Below are 17,977 nucleotides of genomic sequence, written 5' to 3'. Positions count from 1 at the left end.
ACAGATCTGGGCACAAAGTATGGTACTGCCTAAAGAACGGGAGTTGCTTCCCCAGCACAAAATGATCACCTAACTCCACCCACCTCTTTCCTCCTTGAAACCTTGTGGAGGTAGGCAAAGCCAGATCTGTGCTCAGAGGGAAACCCTAGCATATGTACCCTCTTTCTGCCAGAGCAGTGCTAGGCTTCATGGGGCTCTTGGCAACATGACATGGGGGAGCCCCCCTAACCGTTAGGCCACTTGGTTTCTGACCTCTACATCCCTGCCCCCCACCACCTGTAAACACCATCTGGCTCCTTTTTTGTTTTTACTCCCAACACCACCACCACGTCTTGTAAGCGCCATTATGTCCTTCTGTTTCTTTTTCCATAAAGGTTAAATAATTTTTTTTCTTCTCTTGTTTAAAAGGCAGGTTATTAAAGACTTGAAACATAAACACAAGAAAAGCAGATAAACACGTGCTCCTAAACTCCCCCCCCCCCCCCCCCAAAATAACCAAAAACAAAACCACAGCACGTATACAAAAATGCAAATGCAGAAATGCACATATTTTTAAATGCATGCTTATCTGGACAGACGAGCCTAAAGGTGGCCATACACTGGCCCGATTTGCGGCAGTTTCGACAGCAGATTCGATCACTGGGATCGAATCTGCTGCCAATCGTTCGCGCAACACGCACCCGCCGATCCGATTTCCTCCCGAAATCGGATCGGTCCGTCGATCGCGCCGTGCGGGAAATTACCCTCGATCGCCCGCGGGTAGGGAGCGCGTCGCTAGCGGCGGCCGATCCGATCAGGTATACATTACCTGAGGCTGGCTCCCGGGCATCCCGTCCGTCACTGCTCCCGTCATGGCGCCTCCGGCATCCTCGTATAACTTCCGCTGTCATGCCAGTGACAGCGGAAGTACAACTAGAGGGCGCTCTATTTGAACTTCCGCTGTCACTGGTGTGATAGCGTAAGTTCTATGCGGATGCCGGAGCCGGAGGTGCCACATGACGGGGACATCACGCCCGGGAGCCAGCCTCAGGTAATGTATACCGGCGGGGGGAGCGGCGGCAGCACCACCACAACAGATTGTGATCGGTTTCAGGCTGAAATCGATTCACAACCTGTTTGCAGGAAAGGCAGCCATACGATCCCTCTCTGATCAGATTCGATCAGATAGGGATCTGTCAGCTGGTCGATCTGATGGCACATCGACCAGTGTATGGCTGCCTTTATGCTGGGTCCACAAAGTATGTCGAATCGACCTAACGATCCATCCAAATCCAAATCGGACATGTTGGAAATAAATGAATCGACGGGAAATCGAGTGTGCGAACGCACCGTGTGGATCCAGCATTATGGAGTGTACTTGTCTGTAAGTAGGATGGTAGCATTATAATGGGGGGCTTAATGGGATCAGCTGAAATAGTTGCAAGTTCGTCAGCAAGGGGAGGGTGGGAGGCGCCCAAGGTATCAGTTATCACACTATAAATAGGTAAGGAGTCTTACCTTACTGAGGTCTAGCTGCAAAAAAGCAAATTCTTATTCTCTTACAAATACCAGATTTTATTATGCACATCAGACAACGCGTTTCGCGTTGTCCACAAGGTCCTACAGGCGCTCAGGACCTTGTGGACATACAATTGATAAGGCACTTGAATTTGACCTGATGAAGCGGATTGTATCCATGAAACGTGTTGTCTGATGTGCATAATAAAATCTGGTATTTGTAAGAATAAAAATTCGCTCTTTTGAAGCTAGACCTCAATAAGGTAAGACTACTTACCTATTTATAGTGTGATAACTGATACCTTGGGCGCTTCCTCCCCTTAGTGTTTACAGTAGTCTCTCTCAAAGAGGAGATTACTTAGTCTTCAATCTCAATTTGAGTTGAAGACTTTTTTTTATTTTTTTTATTTTGGAGCTGCGACCACCATACCGAACAAAGGTAGAGTGAGGACGGTACTTCCTCACATGCGCAAAACAGTGGTTGCTTGGATTTCAACCCACACTTTGAGTATTTTGACACTTGTGTACACATTTTGTCTAACACCAACCAGATGGTACTACACGAGATTGGGCTCCCTGTGTCTTTTCTCGTCTCCAAAGTTCGTCAGCACCCTTTTATGAACCCCCCCCTTCTTTCAAAAGCCTTGGTATAGAATGTCTTCTATCTGCCCACAATGTAGTCTTTGCTCATTTTTATTTATTTTTCTTATTTTACCTCTGCTCCACCCCTGGCTGTGATAATCCACCTCGCATTACCTGTATTGGACCTGGTGTTATCTCTCTACTGTTTTGTCTTTTCAGATCTCCCGCGGGCTGGGAGGAGGGGTTTACGGATGAAGGTGCCAGCTTCTTCATAGAGTGAGTACATTCCCATATATACAAGTTCCATGGGCTGGGCTGGACTGGACATTGCCCCTTGTCTGGGGAGCTGAAACCGCTGATGGCTGCACGTTTCACAATATGCTCTGTATACAGTATGTGTGCATTGTGTGCCAGGCTTCTGGCTTCCCGGCATTATACAACAAAAGTGGTCTACATACCTGGCCTGGATTCATTACCTATTATGTCTTTGAAGAGACGCATGCCCTGATTCAAATAATATTATTCTCCTAGGAATTTTTCACCTTATCTTTTAAAGGGAGCTGTAACCACCCTAGAAATGTATACCTACCTGTGGCTTCCTCTAGCCTGCGAGGTCCCCCGGCATCCTCTTCTGCTTGCTCTTGGTCCTGCAGGTGGCTCCGGTAATCGGTGACATTCGCACAACCACCGCTGCGCGCTCGTCACATCAGCACGCCGGATGCTGTAAGCATGCAGCGCATACGTGGTTCTCTAAAGACTGAGACACGCAGGACGCTTAGTGACCAGTGTGATGACATGGTGGGGGTGCACATGTGCGGCTTCACCTGAAGTCACCGATTACTGGAGCCGCCTGCGGGAGGAAGAGCAAGCGGAAGAGGATGTTGGGGAACCTTGCGGGGTCTGGAGGAAGCCCCAGGTAAGTCAATATTGGCTTGGGATCCCTTTAGAGCGGACCTCCAGTGTATATTATACATACAACGGGCCCTCTTCTAATAGCAAGTTATAATTACCTGATTCTGGCACATCACCCTGGCCCCCCTGCTTTAAAGCACCATGGTGTTTTCTCTCTTCGAGATAATCATCAAGGTGGTTTTTAGCAGGGGAGGAGACTACCTGCCCGTAGCCGGTGACCCCCCTGGGCTATGGGAGAGGTAAACGCAGCAGGCACAGCATAACTGAATGTGTAATATACATTGGAGATCTGCTTTTAATATAACTTTACTGCACCGGGCAATTGAAATAGTACCAAAAGTTCATTATTTTGAGTATTTTCTATCTTGCTGATGCCTTAAAGTGGTCCTGAACTCCAGAACTTCCTCTCTGCTCTAAGAAGATACACAACAGCATAATAAACGTTTGTTTTTCCTTTAAAAGTTGTTTGTTACAGCTGATACAAATCTGCAGTGTCTACTTCCTGCTTTTATGGAAGCAGATGTATTAACATCCTATGTTTACCAATTAACTCTCTGCCATGGCAGAGGAGATTCCTGAGCTGACACAACTGAAGAGATCAAACTACACCTGCGATTTATCACAGATGAGGGGGAATTAGACAGACACACTACACTATCCGAATACATACAGGGTGCATTTCTCCCTGTTTTCCTTCTGTCCTGTGCGAGATTTCAGGTCCACTTCAAATGCCATTTTTTTTTTCCCCAAGGTTGAAAATATGACCTAGGAGAAAAAATTAATTGAATAGGGGGGCATAGATATTTTCTCTGGTTTTAAAAAGAAATGTGTTATCCTATAAAATGTCAGAAATCTGATTTGTATGCTACCACAAAGTGAGAAGCTCGTGCTTCAGGATATCAAAACCATTACCTGCTATTAGGTGGGAAGGGTTACAGCCCTCACCTGAGCCATGTCAGGAAATATCAAGGGTTGGGGAAAAGTCGGTGAAATGGGGTTTGTGTAGCTGCAGTCATGTGACACACAGCAGTGTAAGCTTGTTTTAAAGAGGAACTCCAGTGAAAATAATGTAGTAAAAAAAGTGCTTCATTTTTTACCATAATTATGTATAAATGATTTAGTCAGTGTTTGCTCATTGTAAAATCTTTCCTCTCCCAGATTCACATTCTGACATTTATTACATGGAGACATTGTTACTGTGGGCAGGTTATTTAGCTGTTTCTAGCTGCTCTGGCTGTTAGACAGCTAATAACAGCTGTTTCCTGTCTCTGAACATTGTTACATTGTGGCTGTTTGCCAGGAGTACCGCGGTCTTCAGAGGTTCTTGTGGGAGGGATTTCAGCACAAAATCAGTCACACAGCGCCCCCTGATGGTCTGTTTGTGAAAATCATTGTCTTTCTCATGTAAAATGGGGTATCAGCTACTGATTGGGAAAAAGTTCAATTCTTGGTTGGAGTTTCTCTTTAAATCTAAGCCTGGATTTTAGGATTGCTTATGTTAAAGGAACCTGGAGTGAGAGCAATGCGGAGGCTGCCATCTTCCTTCGTTTATAAACTATGCCAGTTGCCTGGGTGTCATGCTGAGCTTTCAGCGGTTGGTTTTGGGTCACACACCTGCAATAAGCATGCAGCCGGTGGAGTCGGACGAGAGTCAAATCATCCAATCTGCATACTCCTTCTGGGCTAGTGACTTAAAGGATACCCGAACTGACATGTGACATGAGATAGACGTGTATGTACAATGCCCAGCACACAAATAACTATGCTGTGTTCCTTTTTTTTTTTTCTTTCTCTGCCTGAAAGAGTTAAATATCAGGTATGGTAATGGCTGACTCAGTCCTGACTCAGACAGGAAGTGACAACAGTGTGACCCTCACTGATAAGAAATTCCCATTTTTTTTTTTACCTCTTTCTTGCTCTCAGAAGCCATTTTCTGCTAGGAATGTGTTTTATAGTTGAAATTTCTTATCAGTGAGGGTCACACTGTAGTCACTTCCTGTCAGGACTGAGTCAGCCACTTGCATACCTGATATTTAACTCTTTCAGGCAGAGAAAGAAAAAAAGGAACACAGCATAGTTGTTTGTGTGCTAGGCACTGTACATACCAGGGCTGTGGAGTCGGTCCAAAAATCCACCGACTCCGACTCCGACTCCGACTCCTCAGTTTAGGATTCCACCGACTCCGACTCCACGACTCCGACTCCTCTAATTTGCATATTACAATTTTGTTGATTAAAAGTATGTAACATGAAATTCGTCTCTTAACTGCCAACGATTAGGAATTTTACAAGACAACTGAAGTGAGAAGGATATGTAGACTACTATATTTATTCCCTTTAGACTAAAACTAGTCCTTGGTAAGAGTACTTGTAAAAGGTACAAACCGGAACAAAGAACATCTATCAGGCCCTAGGCAATGTAAGTGTGGGTACATGTAAGAATGATGTGCAGGTACTCTGCAGGGGAATGAGGAGATTGTAAACAGACAACACCTCTGTGTTCAATGTGCACAGCATTCTCAGTGGATTCCCTGCAGCTCTGTGGGGAGTGCATATGTAGAGTATAGTACTACTGTGTAACAAAGTAAACCTGAGACAGATGAAATTAAAGTTTTATACATACCTGGGGCTTCCTCCAGCCGCCTTCAGGATAATCAGTCCCTCGTTGTCCTCATCCGCCACCTGGATCCTCTGCTTTGAGTCCAGGTACTCTAGCCAGTCAGGCGTAGTGCGCATGCACACACTCCGCCGCCAGGAGCATACTACACCTGTGCAGCACTATTGCGCAGGTGCAGAATGTTCCTGGCTGTGGGAGCGGCATGCGGCCGGACAGCGCTGACTGGCTGAATTACCAGGACTCATAGCAGAAGATCTGGGTGGTGGAGGACAGCGAGGGACTGAAGGGGGCTGGAGGAAGCCCCAGGTATGTATAAAACTTTACTTTTCATCCGTCTCAGTTACCCTTTAATTTGTAGTCACCAAACCAAATTTTAACAACATATCAAATTATTTGATTTCATCAGCAAAGGGAGTGCATACATTTGCATAAATCAGCATCAATGCAGAATTATTTCCATCTTGTTGACCATCTTTATTAGTGACACAGCTACACATCAGGCTTTATTCTGACAGCATAGATGTTATTTAGTATATATAAGAGATTCCTGTGTACACATCATATAAACAGTCACAATCAGATATGTATATCTGACCTTAAAAATACGGGGACTGCTTTATTGAAGCAGCACAAGTAACTAATTTTGATTGGTTTATTTCATTTTTGTGGACTAAGCACAGCTATTACTGTATATATACATTATTTTTCATGACTATTATCTGAGAAATAGAACATTTTATCATATTTTCTATTTTAATTACAGTTACAAATTCATTAGGAGTCGGAGTCGGTGCATTTTTTCCCGACTCCGACTCCGACTCCAGGCACCCAAAATTGCCCGACTCCACGACTCCGACTCTCCGACTCCGACTCCACAGCCCTGGTACATACACATGTCTATCTTATCATGTCACATGTCACTTCGGGTATCCTTTAAAGTGTCCCCGAGATGAGTGGGTGCAAAACATTAATATTTACCTGGGACTTCCTCCAGCCCCCTTCAGGCCGTGGGTTCCCTTGCAGTCAGCCCATGCTCTGGTCGTCCTTCTAGGTACTTCTGTCACTTGCACTCCGTCGTGCATGCTTGGCCTGGCCAAACGCAGGCCCTCGAAATACTCCTGTTGCCGGGAACATCCTGAGCAGTAGTACTGTGCAGCCACAGAATGTTCCCATGGCAGCGTGACAGCCGCATCCGTAGAGACGGTGAGGGAGCCCACGACCCCAAGGGGGCTAGAGGAAGCCTCAGGTAAGTATGTTTTGCATCCATTTGTCTTAGCTTTCCTTTAAAGTATTAGAGGCCGAGCTTTAGCTCCGAAGTCAAGCAACTGGCATTGTTAAAGAATGATGGCATGGGATACCTCCAGCTATTGAGCTTTTGGTAAATAATCCTCAGGGTGTTTGCTATGCATTAGTGTTTTGAAACCTCTTTTAGAAAGATGTCCCTTTTTTCCGTCAAAACTTAATTGATGATTCTGCTGGTTTTCCTCCTTTCTGTGGCTACTGTATGAGGGTGACTCCACATCCAGGCTGTTTGTGGTTCAGCTGTGAAAGTTTGACAGCTGCAGCATGAATGCAATTGCTACCGGTAGGTATTGCAGCCAATCATGCTTCACCAATCAAATGAAGTAATCCAGTTTTGGTTTCTCTACCGGTAGCAAATAGCTTCAAATAACATGTAATTGCAAGTATTACAAATCCAGTGTGTTTTTTGTGTGTGTAAATGAGGCAGTCGAACAGCAATAGAACTCAGCCATGCTTTCCTGCAGAGTAAACAAACAAAACGCCTCAGGGCCTTTTTCCACTAGCAATCGCTAGCGTTCGCGCTGAACGCTAGCGATTGCGATTCAGCAAAAGGAAAAAAATTCCTGGTGATTTCCCGACGTTTGCGATCACGATTTTGCTATGCACTGCATAGCAAAATCGTGGCAAAAATCGTTCCGCATCGCGATTAAGTAAAAACGAATCGCGGTAGTGGAAATTACCTACCGCGATTCCTATGTTAAAAAAGCAAACCGTAGTGATTTTTAAAATCCCTAGCGGTTTGCGGTTTTGCAATTAAGCAATCGCAAACGCTGTAGTGGAAAAGGCCCCTCAATCGGACTGCAAACAATGCTGATGACAGGAGCTTGCTAAAAAGCTCCAAAGCTAATTACTTTTTTGTTTGTTTGGGGCTGAATGAATCACACACTGATATGGCTGTGTGCAGGTCACACTAAAGTGTAAAGGTGCCCATACATCAGACGATGTATAGGCAGATGGACCAAGAGACAGACCTCCTCTCTCTAATCGGAGAGAGCTTTTTTGCCTGCTCATAAACCACAGGGCGATTCCCAATCAGTTTTATGCTGAAATATCCTTGGAATCAGTCTTGCCACGCAGCATACGCTGCCTCACCGGCCCAATGTCGACCCCCCCCCCCCCCCTTAAAGTTTAATGTGCCTATCACCTACTCCCAGTGCACTATACATCACCTGTCCGCGTCCACCACCAGCTCCGGCTGCCATTCTCCATCCATACATGCGCCCTACATGGTTGCTGGAGTAATGTGGGCGCTTGTGATGTCACATGTGCCCACGTGAGGTGCATGTTTGTATGGAGGACGACGTCTGGAGCCAGCAGTGGCTGTGGATAGGTAATGTATAGTGCACCGGGAAGGGGGGGGGGGGGGGGGCAGCAACACGTCAGGCGGGCTTTTGTTGCGTTCTTAGCTCATCTCGATATTGCTTGCTGTTCATCCGATTCGATAATAAGAATATTGAATCAATAACATTGAATAAATCGATAATATTGAGTCGAATGGTCGATCGGCCACCAAGTCCCTAGATGTATGGGTACCTTTACCCCTTCCAATGACTATAAGGATGAAAGACATCAAACAGCTCAGGTTTGCTTTAGAGGAAGCATCCAAGCTGCAAATGAAAATGAGATCTACTTACCCAGGGCTTCCTCCAGCCCATGGTGGCTGGTGTGTCCCTCGCTGCAGCTCCGGAGTCCCGGGATCCCTTCCATTTCAGACCTGCATCTACTGCGCTGTGCGAGCGCCGCTGTCAATCACTCTCACGTTGTGCCTGCACAGAACACTCCAGACAACGTGAGAGTGACAGCAGCGCTTGCGCAGTAGATGCCAACCTGGCGAGGTCGACATCTGAAATGGAGTGGATCCCGGTATTCCGGAGCTGCGGCGAGGGACATACCGGCTGCCAGGGGCTGGAGGAAGCCCTGGGTAAGTAGATCGCATTTTTTTTATTTGTACCTCGGATGTTTCCTTTAAGATTGGTATGTGCTACAGATTCCAGTATAAAGGCCTAATACTCTGCAGACCCACTAGCACGTTTGTGTTGTGTATGCTATATGCCCTAAACTAGTTTTATAAGATTTTAGTTTAAAGTTGAAGTTCTACCTGCAACGTGTGTGTGGGGTTTGTGCTGTAAATTCACCTGACAGTCTCTAGAGATGATTCATAAGATTCTAATTGTTAAAAGTTGATACAGATGTTTTACTAATTTTATGCAAATTTGTGCCACTTGGAAATGGGCCAATCAAACGCAACAGCTGTTGAATTTTATTAGTCAAATTTGCATGAAATACTTATTGTTCACCAAGGACATCCCCTTAGGATTAATGGTTCTCTTGCCTACATGACAGTAGGTGTTCATGCTGCTTATTTGCGTTGCCTGGAAATAGCTTGTTTAATGTAAAGTAAAACTTTAAGCAATTTACACTTGAAAAAGTACCCAAAAGTAGGTGAAAAGGTGCTATCTAATTTTGAGTATTTCCGTGCTTGGTGGGGGTTCAAAAGGCATTTTATGACAATGTTTGGAAATATCAGGAGAAAACTCTGGAGATAAAGTGGATTGCATATGTGCCGAGTGTGATCTCTGCTCAGCTTCCTGCAGTAACATTGTTGACTTTTGTTGCAGGGTTTTCTCTAGAATCAATTTGGTCTTACTAGTGTGTTTTTTTGTTTCTGAGAAATTTTTTTTTATATTCCTAGATAGCAATGTAGAAGTCTGGCTGAACGATTTAATTTATTTCTATTATCCTGGATAAAGCAGGAAAAGCTTCATCCTCTGGAAGATTGTACACACTATGATTGGCCAATCAGTGACCAATTTCACCACCTTTATGTAGTATGAGGGTTTACCTACACTCTTCTCATATATTCAATATTGGTTGACCCTCATACTATATGGAGGTGATAAAATTGGTCAGCGATTGTCCAATCATAATTGAAAGTGTGTACCAGGCTTTACTCAAGTTAAAAAAAAGGAAGTCTAATGTCCTCCACAGAGGAAGGGGGAGCCATTTCAACTGGGGACACAATTCAATCTGTTCATGTGAGAAATGTTGAGTTTTGGAACTTGGTTACTTCCTGTCTCTGACGCACTCGCGTACAGTTGTGCTCATAAATTTACATACCCTGGCAAAATTTGTCTGCACTATTTGTCAGAATATGAATAACACAAACTCTTTCCTTTCACTCCTGGTTCGTAGTTGGCTGAAGTCCTTTATTGTCCAACAACCATGTTTACTCTTTAAATCATAATCACTACCCAAATGACTGATCAAACCTTTAAATACCCCAGTTCTTTATACAGTGTATTGTCCCCTTTAACATCAAGGATATTGAAGTATTTTGTGGTAGTTGTGGATGAGGCTCATTATCTTCTCGGATGGTAAAGCTGGCCAAAAAACTCCATTTCCCATAAATTCTTGGGCAGTCTTGCATGAGCTGTACAGTTTGAGGTTTCCCCTGAGTTGCTTAATGATATTGAGTTAGGTCAGGAGACTGAGATGGACATGCCAGAACCTTTAGTTTTTTGCTGTAGCCAATGACAGGTCGGCTTGGCCTTGTGTTTTTGGATCATTGTCATGTTGGTATGTCCTATGCTCCACCTCCTGGACAGTGAGTGCTAATTTTCCTCCAGTATTTTTTTGATAATTTACTGCATTCATATTGCCATCAATTCGGATTACAGTTCCTGTGCCTTTGTAGCTCACCCGTCCCCTATAAAACATCAGCGATCCACCACCATGTTTCACAGTGAGAATGGTGTACCTTTCATCATAGATCTTGTTGACTCCTCTGCAAATGTAGAGTTTATGGTTGTGGCCAAAAAGTTAAATTTTAGTCTCATCACTCCAAACGATTGTGCCAGGTTTGACCATGTCTCTGTTGACCATGTGCTGTTTGGCATGTTGTAAGCAGGGCTTCGGAGCAATTTTGAGTACCTGCAGTCTGTCTGTGGTTTCATAAACTGGGAGTCGGATGATTTTTGTATTGACTCCACAGCCCTGGTTGTAAGCAGGATATTTTGTGGCATTTGTGTAGTAATCTTGAAACTGCCATGCTACTTTTTTTTGTTTTTTTTTTGTTTGTTTTATAGAGTCCTGTATTTCTCCTGAAGTTATTTGTGTGGTGTTCCTTGCTGACTGGCATACTCCTTGGATATTTTCTTATATCGCTTTCCTGTTTTATATAGTTCAACATTTTCCCACAAATCCTTTGACCTTTAATTCGCTTTTCCCATGGCTTAGAATAAAAAAAAAATCAGTGTAGCACTGGATAAAAGATGCAAGAATCTGTCAGGAGTCCAGAAACTCCTTGGCCTTTTTATACACACCCACTTATTACAAGCAAACAGATCACAGGTGAAGATGGTTACCTTTTTAATAGTCGTTAAAAACCCATTTGTCAAGTTGTGTGCATGCGATCCGGCCAATGCCCAGGGTATGTAAACCTTTGATCAGGGTCATTTGAGTAATTTTATAGTGATCATGATTTGAGTGTTTGCTTTACACAGTTGTTTGACAATAAATGGCTGCAGCCAACCACGAGTCATTCATATTCTCTGAAAAATGGCTAAAGAAAATCATACATTTTTGCCTGCCAGGGTATGGGAACTTATGAGCACAACTGTATGTACAGTAGAATGGGACAGGTGGTAACAAAAGCATCTAATGAGCACTGACTGATTCCTGGACTATCCCAAAGTGAAAGAAACAAAAATCTGTATGCTCGTTCTGTCTTATGTGGCAAATCGAGTGTAGGAGATAGTGCAGTCCTTACGTGTACCATGAGAGCTATGAATTGTGCACTGTGGTGGAACACTGGGGCACGGCCAGTTGCGATGCAACGTTTGGGCACAGCTTGTTTTGCAGACATAAGTGATAAGCAAGTTTGTTCCTTTGACTTGTAAACAGTCCCTGTGTGCTGGGCAACACAAGGAGGGAAGTGTTTACTCTGTGCGTCTTCCAAAGGAAAGTGTACTGAGTGCTTCTCAGTGCCGGGTGATAATGCCAGACCGTGTGCCAACAATCCCCCTTTCACAAGCTCTGGCATGTGCAGGATGTCAGAGCTGTTAGTGGTGGTGGTGGGGGGGGGGGGGGGAGAGTGTCTTAATTTACTACTGTTTTGCATTGTTGTATGTGTTCCTCAGTTTAATGCACTGTCAGTTTCTCTTTTACTGTTATAAAATAAGCTTCTCTTTATTAAATAAGATGGTTATTAAACTTTTAAAGTTTGTACCTCCCCCCAGAACTTTATGTACACTGTCAAATGAGGTTGCCTTCGCTTTTCTTTGGATTTAGAAGGGTGATGAAATTGCTTTCAATATGGCCAGGCTAAAATGTAAACAATGGTTGCAGAATCAATCATTTTGTTGTATCCTGAAATTTGGATTCTCAGATTTCTGTATGCTTTGTTTTCTCTTGCTACCTGACCCAAGTTTCTGGATTTAGAATAGATTAGGCCAGAGACGGGCACTGTGTTGCCTTTGAGGGTTATTTTTCATCTGAACAACTCTCTTCTCTAAGGCTGCTAACACACCAAGACGTTACAGGCGCACGTTAGTGCGCCTGTAACGCTCCCCCAACGCACAGCAATGTAACACAAGTGGGCTGTTCACACAGCCCACGTTGCGTTACATGTAACGCTGCACGTTATGCCGAAAGTGCAGCATGCTACGGCGTTGGAGCGGCTATAGCCGCGTTAGACTGTTTGCACATGCGCAGTGGGGGGCGGAGAGGAGGCGGGGAGAGCCAGCTACAGTAGCCGCGCACATGGCTACTTAATATTCACTGCACTGGCGGGCGCTGATTGGCCGGCGGGACCACGTGATGCGGAGTGTCTCGCTCCGCATCACGTGGTCCCGCTGGCCAATCAGCGCCACTCTGGGAGACATTATAGGACTCGAGCCGCCTAACGCGGCTCACTCTACCGTCGGCTCTTGCAGCACCATACATTGTGTTAGGTGCACGTTATGCGACCTTAACGTGGCACCTAACGCAACGTCTTGGTGTGCAAGAAGCCTTATGCTAGGTAAACACCATACAATTTTCTGTTAGATTTTCTCTTAGATTTACCTGCCAGATAGCTTTTTTCCACGTTGTAGGTAAATCTGACAGAATAATCTAACAGAAAATTGTATGGTGTGTACCTAGCATTAGAGGACACATGAAGTGACAGTTATAGAACACCTGCACACCTTTCACACCTGGGCACTAAGAACACCTGCACACCTGTGCACACTGGGCGGTGTAGTGCACTGAGCTCACCTGCACCCTTCTGATACTAGTACACATTGGGCAGTGTAGTGCACCCCCCCTCACCTGTGCACATTGGGCATTGTAATGATTTAAGTACACACTCTCACACTTATGCACATTGGGCATTGTGCACTGAGCACACCTGCAACCCTTCACACCTGTACACATTGGGTGGTGTTGTGCTCTGAGAACATATGCACCCCCCACACCTGTGCACATTGGATGGTATAGTGCAGAGACACACACACACACACACACACATACACTGCTCTGAGCACACCTGCACCCCCTTACACTTATGCACATTGGGCACACCTGTGCACATTGAGTGGTGTAGTACACTGAGAGCATATGCACCCCCCACACCTGTGCGTATTTTAGTGCACTGATAGCACATGTAACCTCTCACACCTGTGCACACACTTAAAGCATTGTAGTGCTCTAGGATAACCTGCCACCCCCCCCCCCCTCACCTGTGCACATTGGATGGTATAGTGCAGAGAAACACACACACACACACACACACACACACACACACACACACACACACATACACTGCTCTGAGCACACCTGCACCCTCTTACACTTATGCACATTGGGCACACCTGTGCACATTGAGTGGTGTAGTACACTGAGAGCATATGCACCCCCCACACCTGTGCGTATTTTAGTGCACTGATAGCACATGTAACCTCTCACACCTGTGCACACACTTAGAGCATTGTAGTGCTCTAGGATAACCTGCCACCCCCCCCCCCCCCCCTCACCTGTGCACATTGGATGGTATAGTGCAGAGAAACACACACACACACACACATACACTGCTCTGAGCACACCTGCACCCCCTTACACTTATGCACATTGGGCACACCTGTGCACATTGAGTGGTGTAGTTAGTACACTGAGAGCATATGCACCCCCCACACCTGTGCGTATTTTAGTGCACTGATAGCACATGTAACCTCTTACACCTGTGCACACACTTAGAGCATTGTAGTGCTCTAGGATAACCTGCCCCCCCTCACCTGTGCACATTGGGCATTGCAGTGCACTGAAAATGCCTACATCCCATCTCACACACACCTGTATATGCTGTGCATTGGGACACCTGCATCCTTTCTCATACACCTGTGCTCACTGGGTGTTGTAGTACAAGGGGAACACCTTTTCACTTCTTTGTTGACACCTGTGTGATATGGAGATAGCACTGTACACACAGGTATGGGCACTCCCACTGTACACATGCCCGCTGCTGCAGGAAAGGGTTAATGCTTCGGTAATGTGTGTAATGACCTTTTCTCTGGCTCAGGAATGTCAGTTCTGCTTCTCCTTCCTTGTTTGCGTTTCATGACACCGCATACTTTGTACTGGAGAATCGAGAGCTGAGAACAAGGCGGCTCCATCGATGGTATAATGCCCTGGGCTGCATAGTGTATATACACAGAAGATTGGTGTGCGCAGTTACTATATATACACTCTACTATGTCAGAGTGCAGAGTCTTCTGCTGCATTTCACTTCTGTCAGTTTAAATGTCACTTTCATACATCCTTTAAAGGCCTTTCCCATTCATGGCGTTGTGCCAGCATCCACAAGGTATTTTTGGGCATTACATTTGGTGGCATGCAGCCATGCACTGTGCCGGGATCATTTATTGGGGGGAAAAACACAAAAAAAATGATTGCTGGGCGACATGGTGAATAGCACTGTAATGCAGCCCCTGGTTCAAATCTGGCCCAGGACATTAAGGGCCCTTTTCCACTAGCGCGTTTGCGCTGGCTGAATCGGAAAGTCGCAAACCGCTAGCGATTTTACAATCGCTACGGTTTGCTTTTTAACATAGGAATCGCGGTAGGTCATTTCCACTACCGCGATTCGTTTTTTACAGGAACTCGAATGCGCGGCGGAACGATTATTGCCGCGATTTTGCTATGCAGTGCATAGCAAAATCGCGACCGCAAACGTCGGGAAATCGCCGCAAATTTTTGTACTTTTGCGATTCAGCAATCGCTAGCGTTCAGCGTGAACGCTAGCGACTGCTAGTGGAAAAGGGCCCTCAGAGCTCTTTCACAGTGCAACATTAAAGTCGCACGTTAGAAAATGTTTCAACACAGACTAACGCACAGCAATACGAAGTCTGTGCGACATTCACAGTGCACACGTTGCGTTTGTGTAGCGTTATTAGAAAGTGCTGCATGCTGTGCGTTTAGTAATTAAATATTTGTGTTGCACATGCTCAGTAATTTTTTTTTTTTTTTTATTAAAAATGTAATGAAAACCTGCGCTGTTTTCGTTCCATGGTAATTGCACATGTTTTGTGTTTATTTTGTTGTTGGGTTTTGGGAGATTTTTGTTTTATTTGTAGTATCCGAAGTAGAAGTAATCACTGTTATGACATGAATCTTAATTTGTTTATTTTTTGTTTAGTTTTTAATGTGGAACATTAACCAAATACTAAGCCAAATTCACAATACTAAACCAAATTTTTTTTAATTTAGTCATCGCTGTGCGACGAAAACTGTGCACCAAGAGACTCATAAAGAAAGACGTCATAACACTTAACGCAGTGTGAGGCCTGGTGCACACCAAAAACTGCTAGCAGATCCGCAAAATGCTAGCAGATTTTGAAACGCTTTTTCTTATTTTTCTGCAGCGTTTCAGCTAGCGTTTTGCGGTTTTGTGTAGCGTTTTTGGTGTAGTAGATTTCATGTATTGTTACAGTAAAGCTGTTACTGAACAGCTACTGTAACAAAAAACGCCTGGCAAACCGCTCTGAAGTGCCGTTTTTCAGAGCGGTTTGCGTTTTTCCTATACTTAACATTGAGGCAGAAACGCATCCGCAATCCAAAATCTGCTGCAGCCCGGGAGTATGCGTTTCTGCAAAACGCCTCCCGCTCTGGTGTGCACCACCCCATTGAAATGCATTACCCTAGCAGATCCGCACCCGCAAGCAGATCGCAAACCGCAGCGGAAACGCTCCGGTGTGCACTAGGCCTTAAAGGGGAACTTCAGCCTAAACAAAAATACTGTCATCAAGTTACATTAGTTATGTTAATTAGAATAGATAGGTAATATAATCTCTTACCCACCCTGTTTTAAAGAAAACAGGCAAATGTTTGTGATTCATGGGGGCTGCCATCTTTGTCATGGGGGCAGCCATCTTTTTGGTTGAATGGGGGTGACAAGGAGCAGGAGACACAGTTCCAACTGTCCTGTGTCCTGATTACCCCTCCCAGCTGCATGTGCTAGGATTCAATAGTCAAATTCAAAATGTAAAAAAAAAAAAAAAAAAACAAAAAAAAAAATTGCACCAAAACAGCAGAAAGAGAGCAACAAAATCAGAAATCCCATCATGCTTTGCACAGCATCAGGGGAAAAAAGCCCGGGCAGTTTTCTTCTGTGCAGCTAAAAATGAGGCTTGTATAAAAGAAACAAAGTTCTGATGCTGTGAAACTGTTAAAGAAACACCAGGTCTTGTCAGTGCTGCTGAGTCGATTTTTAGTCCGGAGGTTCACTTTAAAGAACGCACAATAACGTTGAAGTCTATATCCTTTGCGTTAGGGCCGCCTTGTGCGACCTTAACGTCGCACTGAAATGCAACGTCCTACTGTGAAAGAGGCCTTAATGTGAATTAAGTTTTATGTTTTTACTGTGTTGTGCGTGGGTTTCCAACATCCCAAAAAACATAGTTGATATGGTACCCGAGGTTACATTACAAGATAGACATATGTATGTACAGTGCCAAGCATACAAATAACCTGTCTGCTTCTTTTTTCTGCCTGAAAGGGCTAACAATCAGGTATGCAAGGTATTAGTTTTCTCTCCATTCAGTACTTTATCAGTGTGGGTTACGCTACAGTCTGACTAAGTATTGCCATAAAGTCTTTCCAGGCAGAGAACAGCTTCTGAGTACAGGGGATAAATAAGAGGTTCATATATTTTAGCTCTGGGACACGGAAAGACTGTGGGATATCTGAAAAAATGATTTTTAAGAGTAGGAGGATCAAGACAATGGTTTATCTAATACGTGTATTTTACCTCTGGCTCACTTTAAATGATCCCCCCCCCAGAAACTGGCCACTAACAATCAAATTTGACAGACATTTAATTTATCTCTGGTTATAACTAATCTATAATTGATTGATTATGCACACTAACAAATGAAAACCTGACCGATCAGTTTAACCTTCCTGTCGGTAACCCTGAAGGCGATCGAAGCAGGCGGGGGGATGCCGCTGAGCAGCGGCTATAATGTAGCGAGCCCTGGGGTCGCTACATGATTTGAAGGAAAAAAAAAAAAAAAAAAGACTGCTGCGCTGCCTCCTGGCGGAATTTATTAGACCGCCAGGAGGGTTAATAGGATCAATTTTGTTCTGATCGATCCCATTAATCGAATCGGCTAGCACTGTTTCATTTGTTACTGTGCATGAGCGATCGTTTCCCATTGATTTATAGTGGGGATCGGAAAGGTTGATTGTTCACCTGATTGGATCGTTAGTTGCCTCCCACTATAATAAGGCCATGTGACTATGAAGGGAATTCCATTTTGAGCACCTGTGAGGGACAAGTAGTGACTTGACTTTATATTCTACGAAGTGCTGGGGAAGATTTTGATGCAATACAAAATTAAAATACATAGAAACTGATGCTTACTAAAACAGTGTCCAGTCATCAAGGATAAACTTTAAATACAGTATGTCTGGATGTATGCATACAATTTAATTAGCATTTTATACCTCTGTGTAACCTAGCTATCAAACTAGGCACGTACCATACACATTTTTAAAGTGGACCTGAACTCTTGCACAGGACAGAAGGAAAACC

The 17,977-nt window shown here is 44.5% G+C and overlaps 1 protein-coding gene across 1 annotated transcript in view; it reads left to right on the top strand.

Moving 5' to 3' along the window:
* PLEKHA7 (pleckstrin homology domain containing A7) overlaps positions 1–17,977 on the top strand; it is a 353,339-nt gene that overhangs the window by 13,245 nt on the left and 322,117 nt on the right. The window contains exon 4 of the mRNA XM_068261471.1: positions 2,299–2,355. Coding sequence (XP_068117572.1) covers positions 2,299–2,355 — 57 coding nt within the window. The remainder of the gene's footprint in view (positions 1–2,298; positions 2,356–17,977) is intronic.

Source organism: Hyperolius riggenbachi, chromosome 11 (assembly GCF_040937935.1).
Source record: "Hyperolius riggenbachi isolate aHypRig1 chromosome 11, aHypRig1.pri, whole genome shotgun sequence".
In the NCBI taxonomy this organism is placed as follows: Eukaryota; Metazoa; Chordata; class Amphibia; order Anura; family Hyperoliidae; genus Hyperolius; species Hyperolius riggenbachi.
This window is presented reverse-complemented; position numbering and strand designations above follow the sequence as displayed.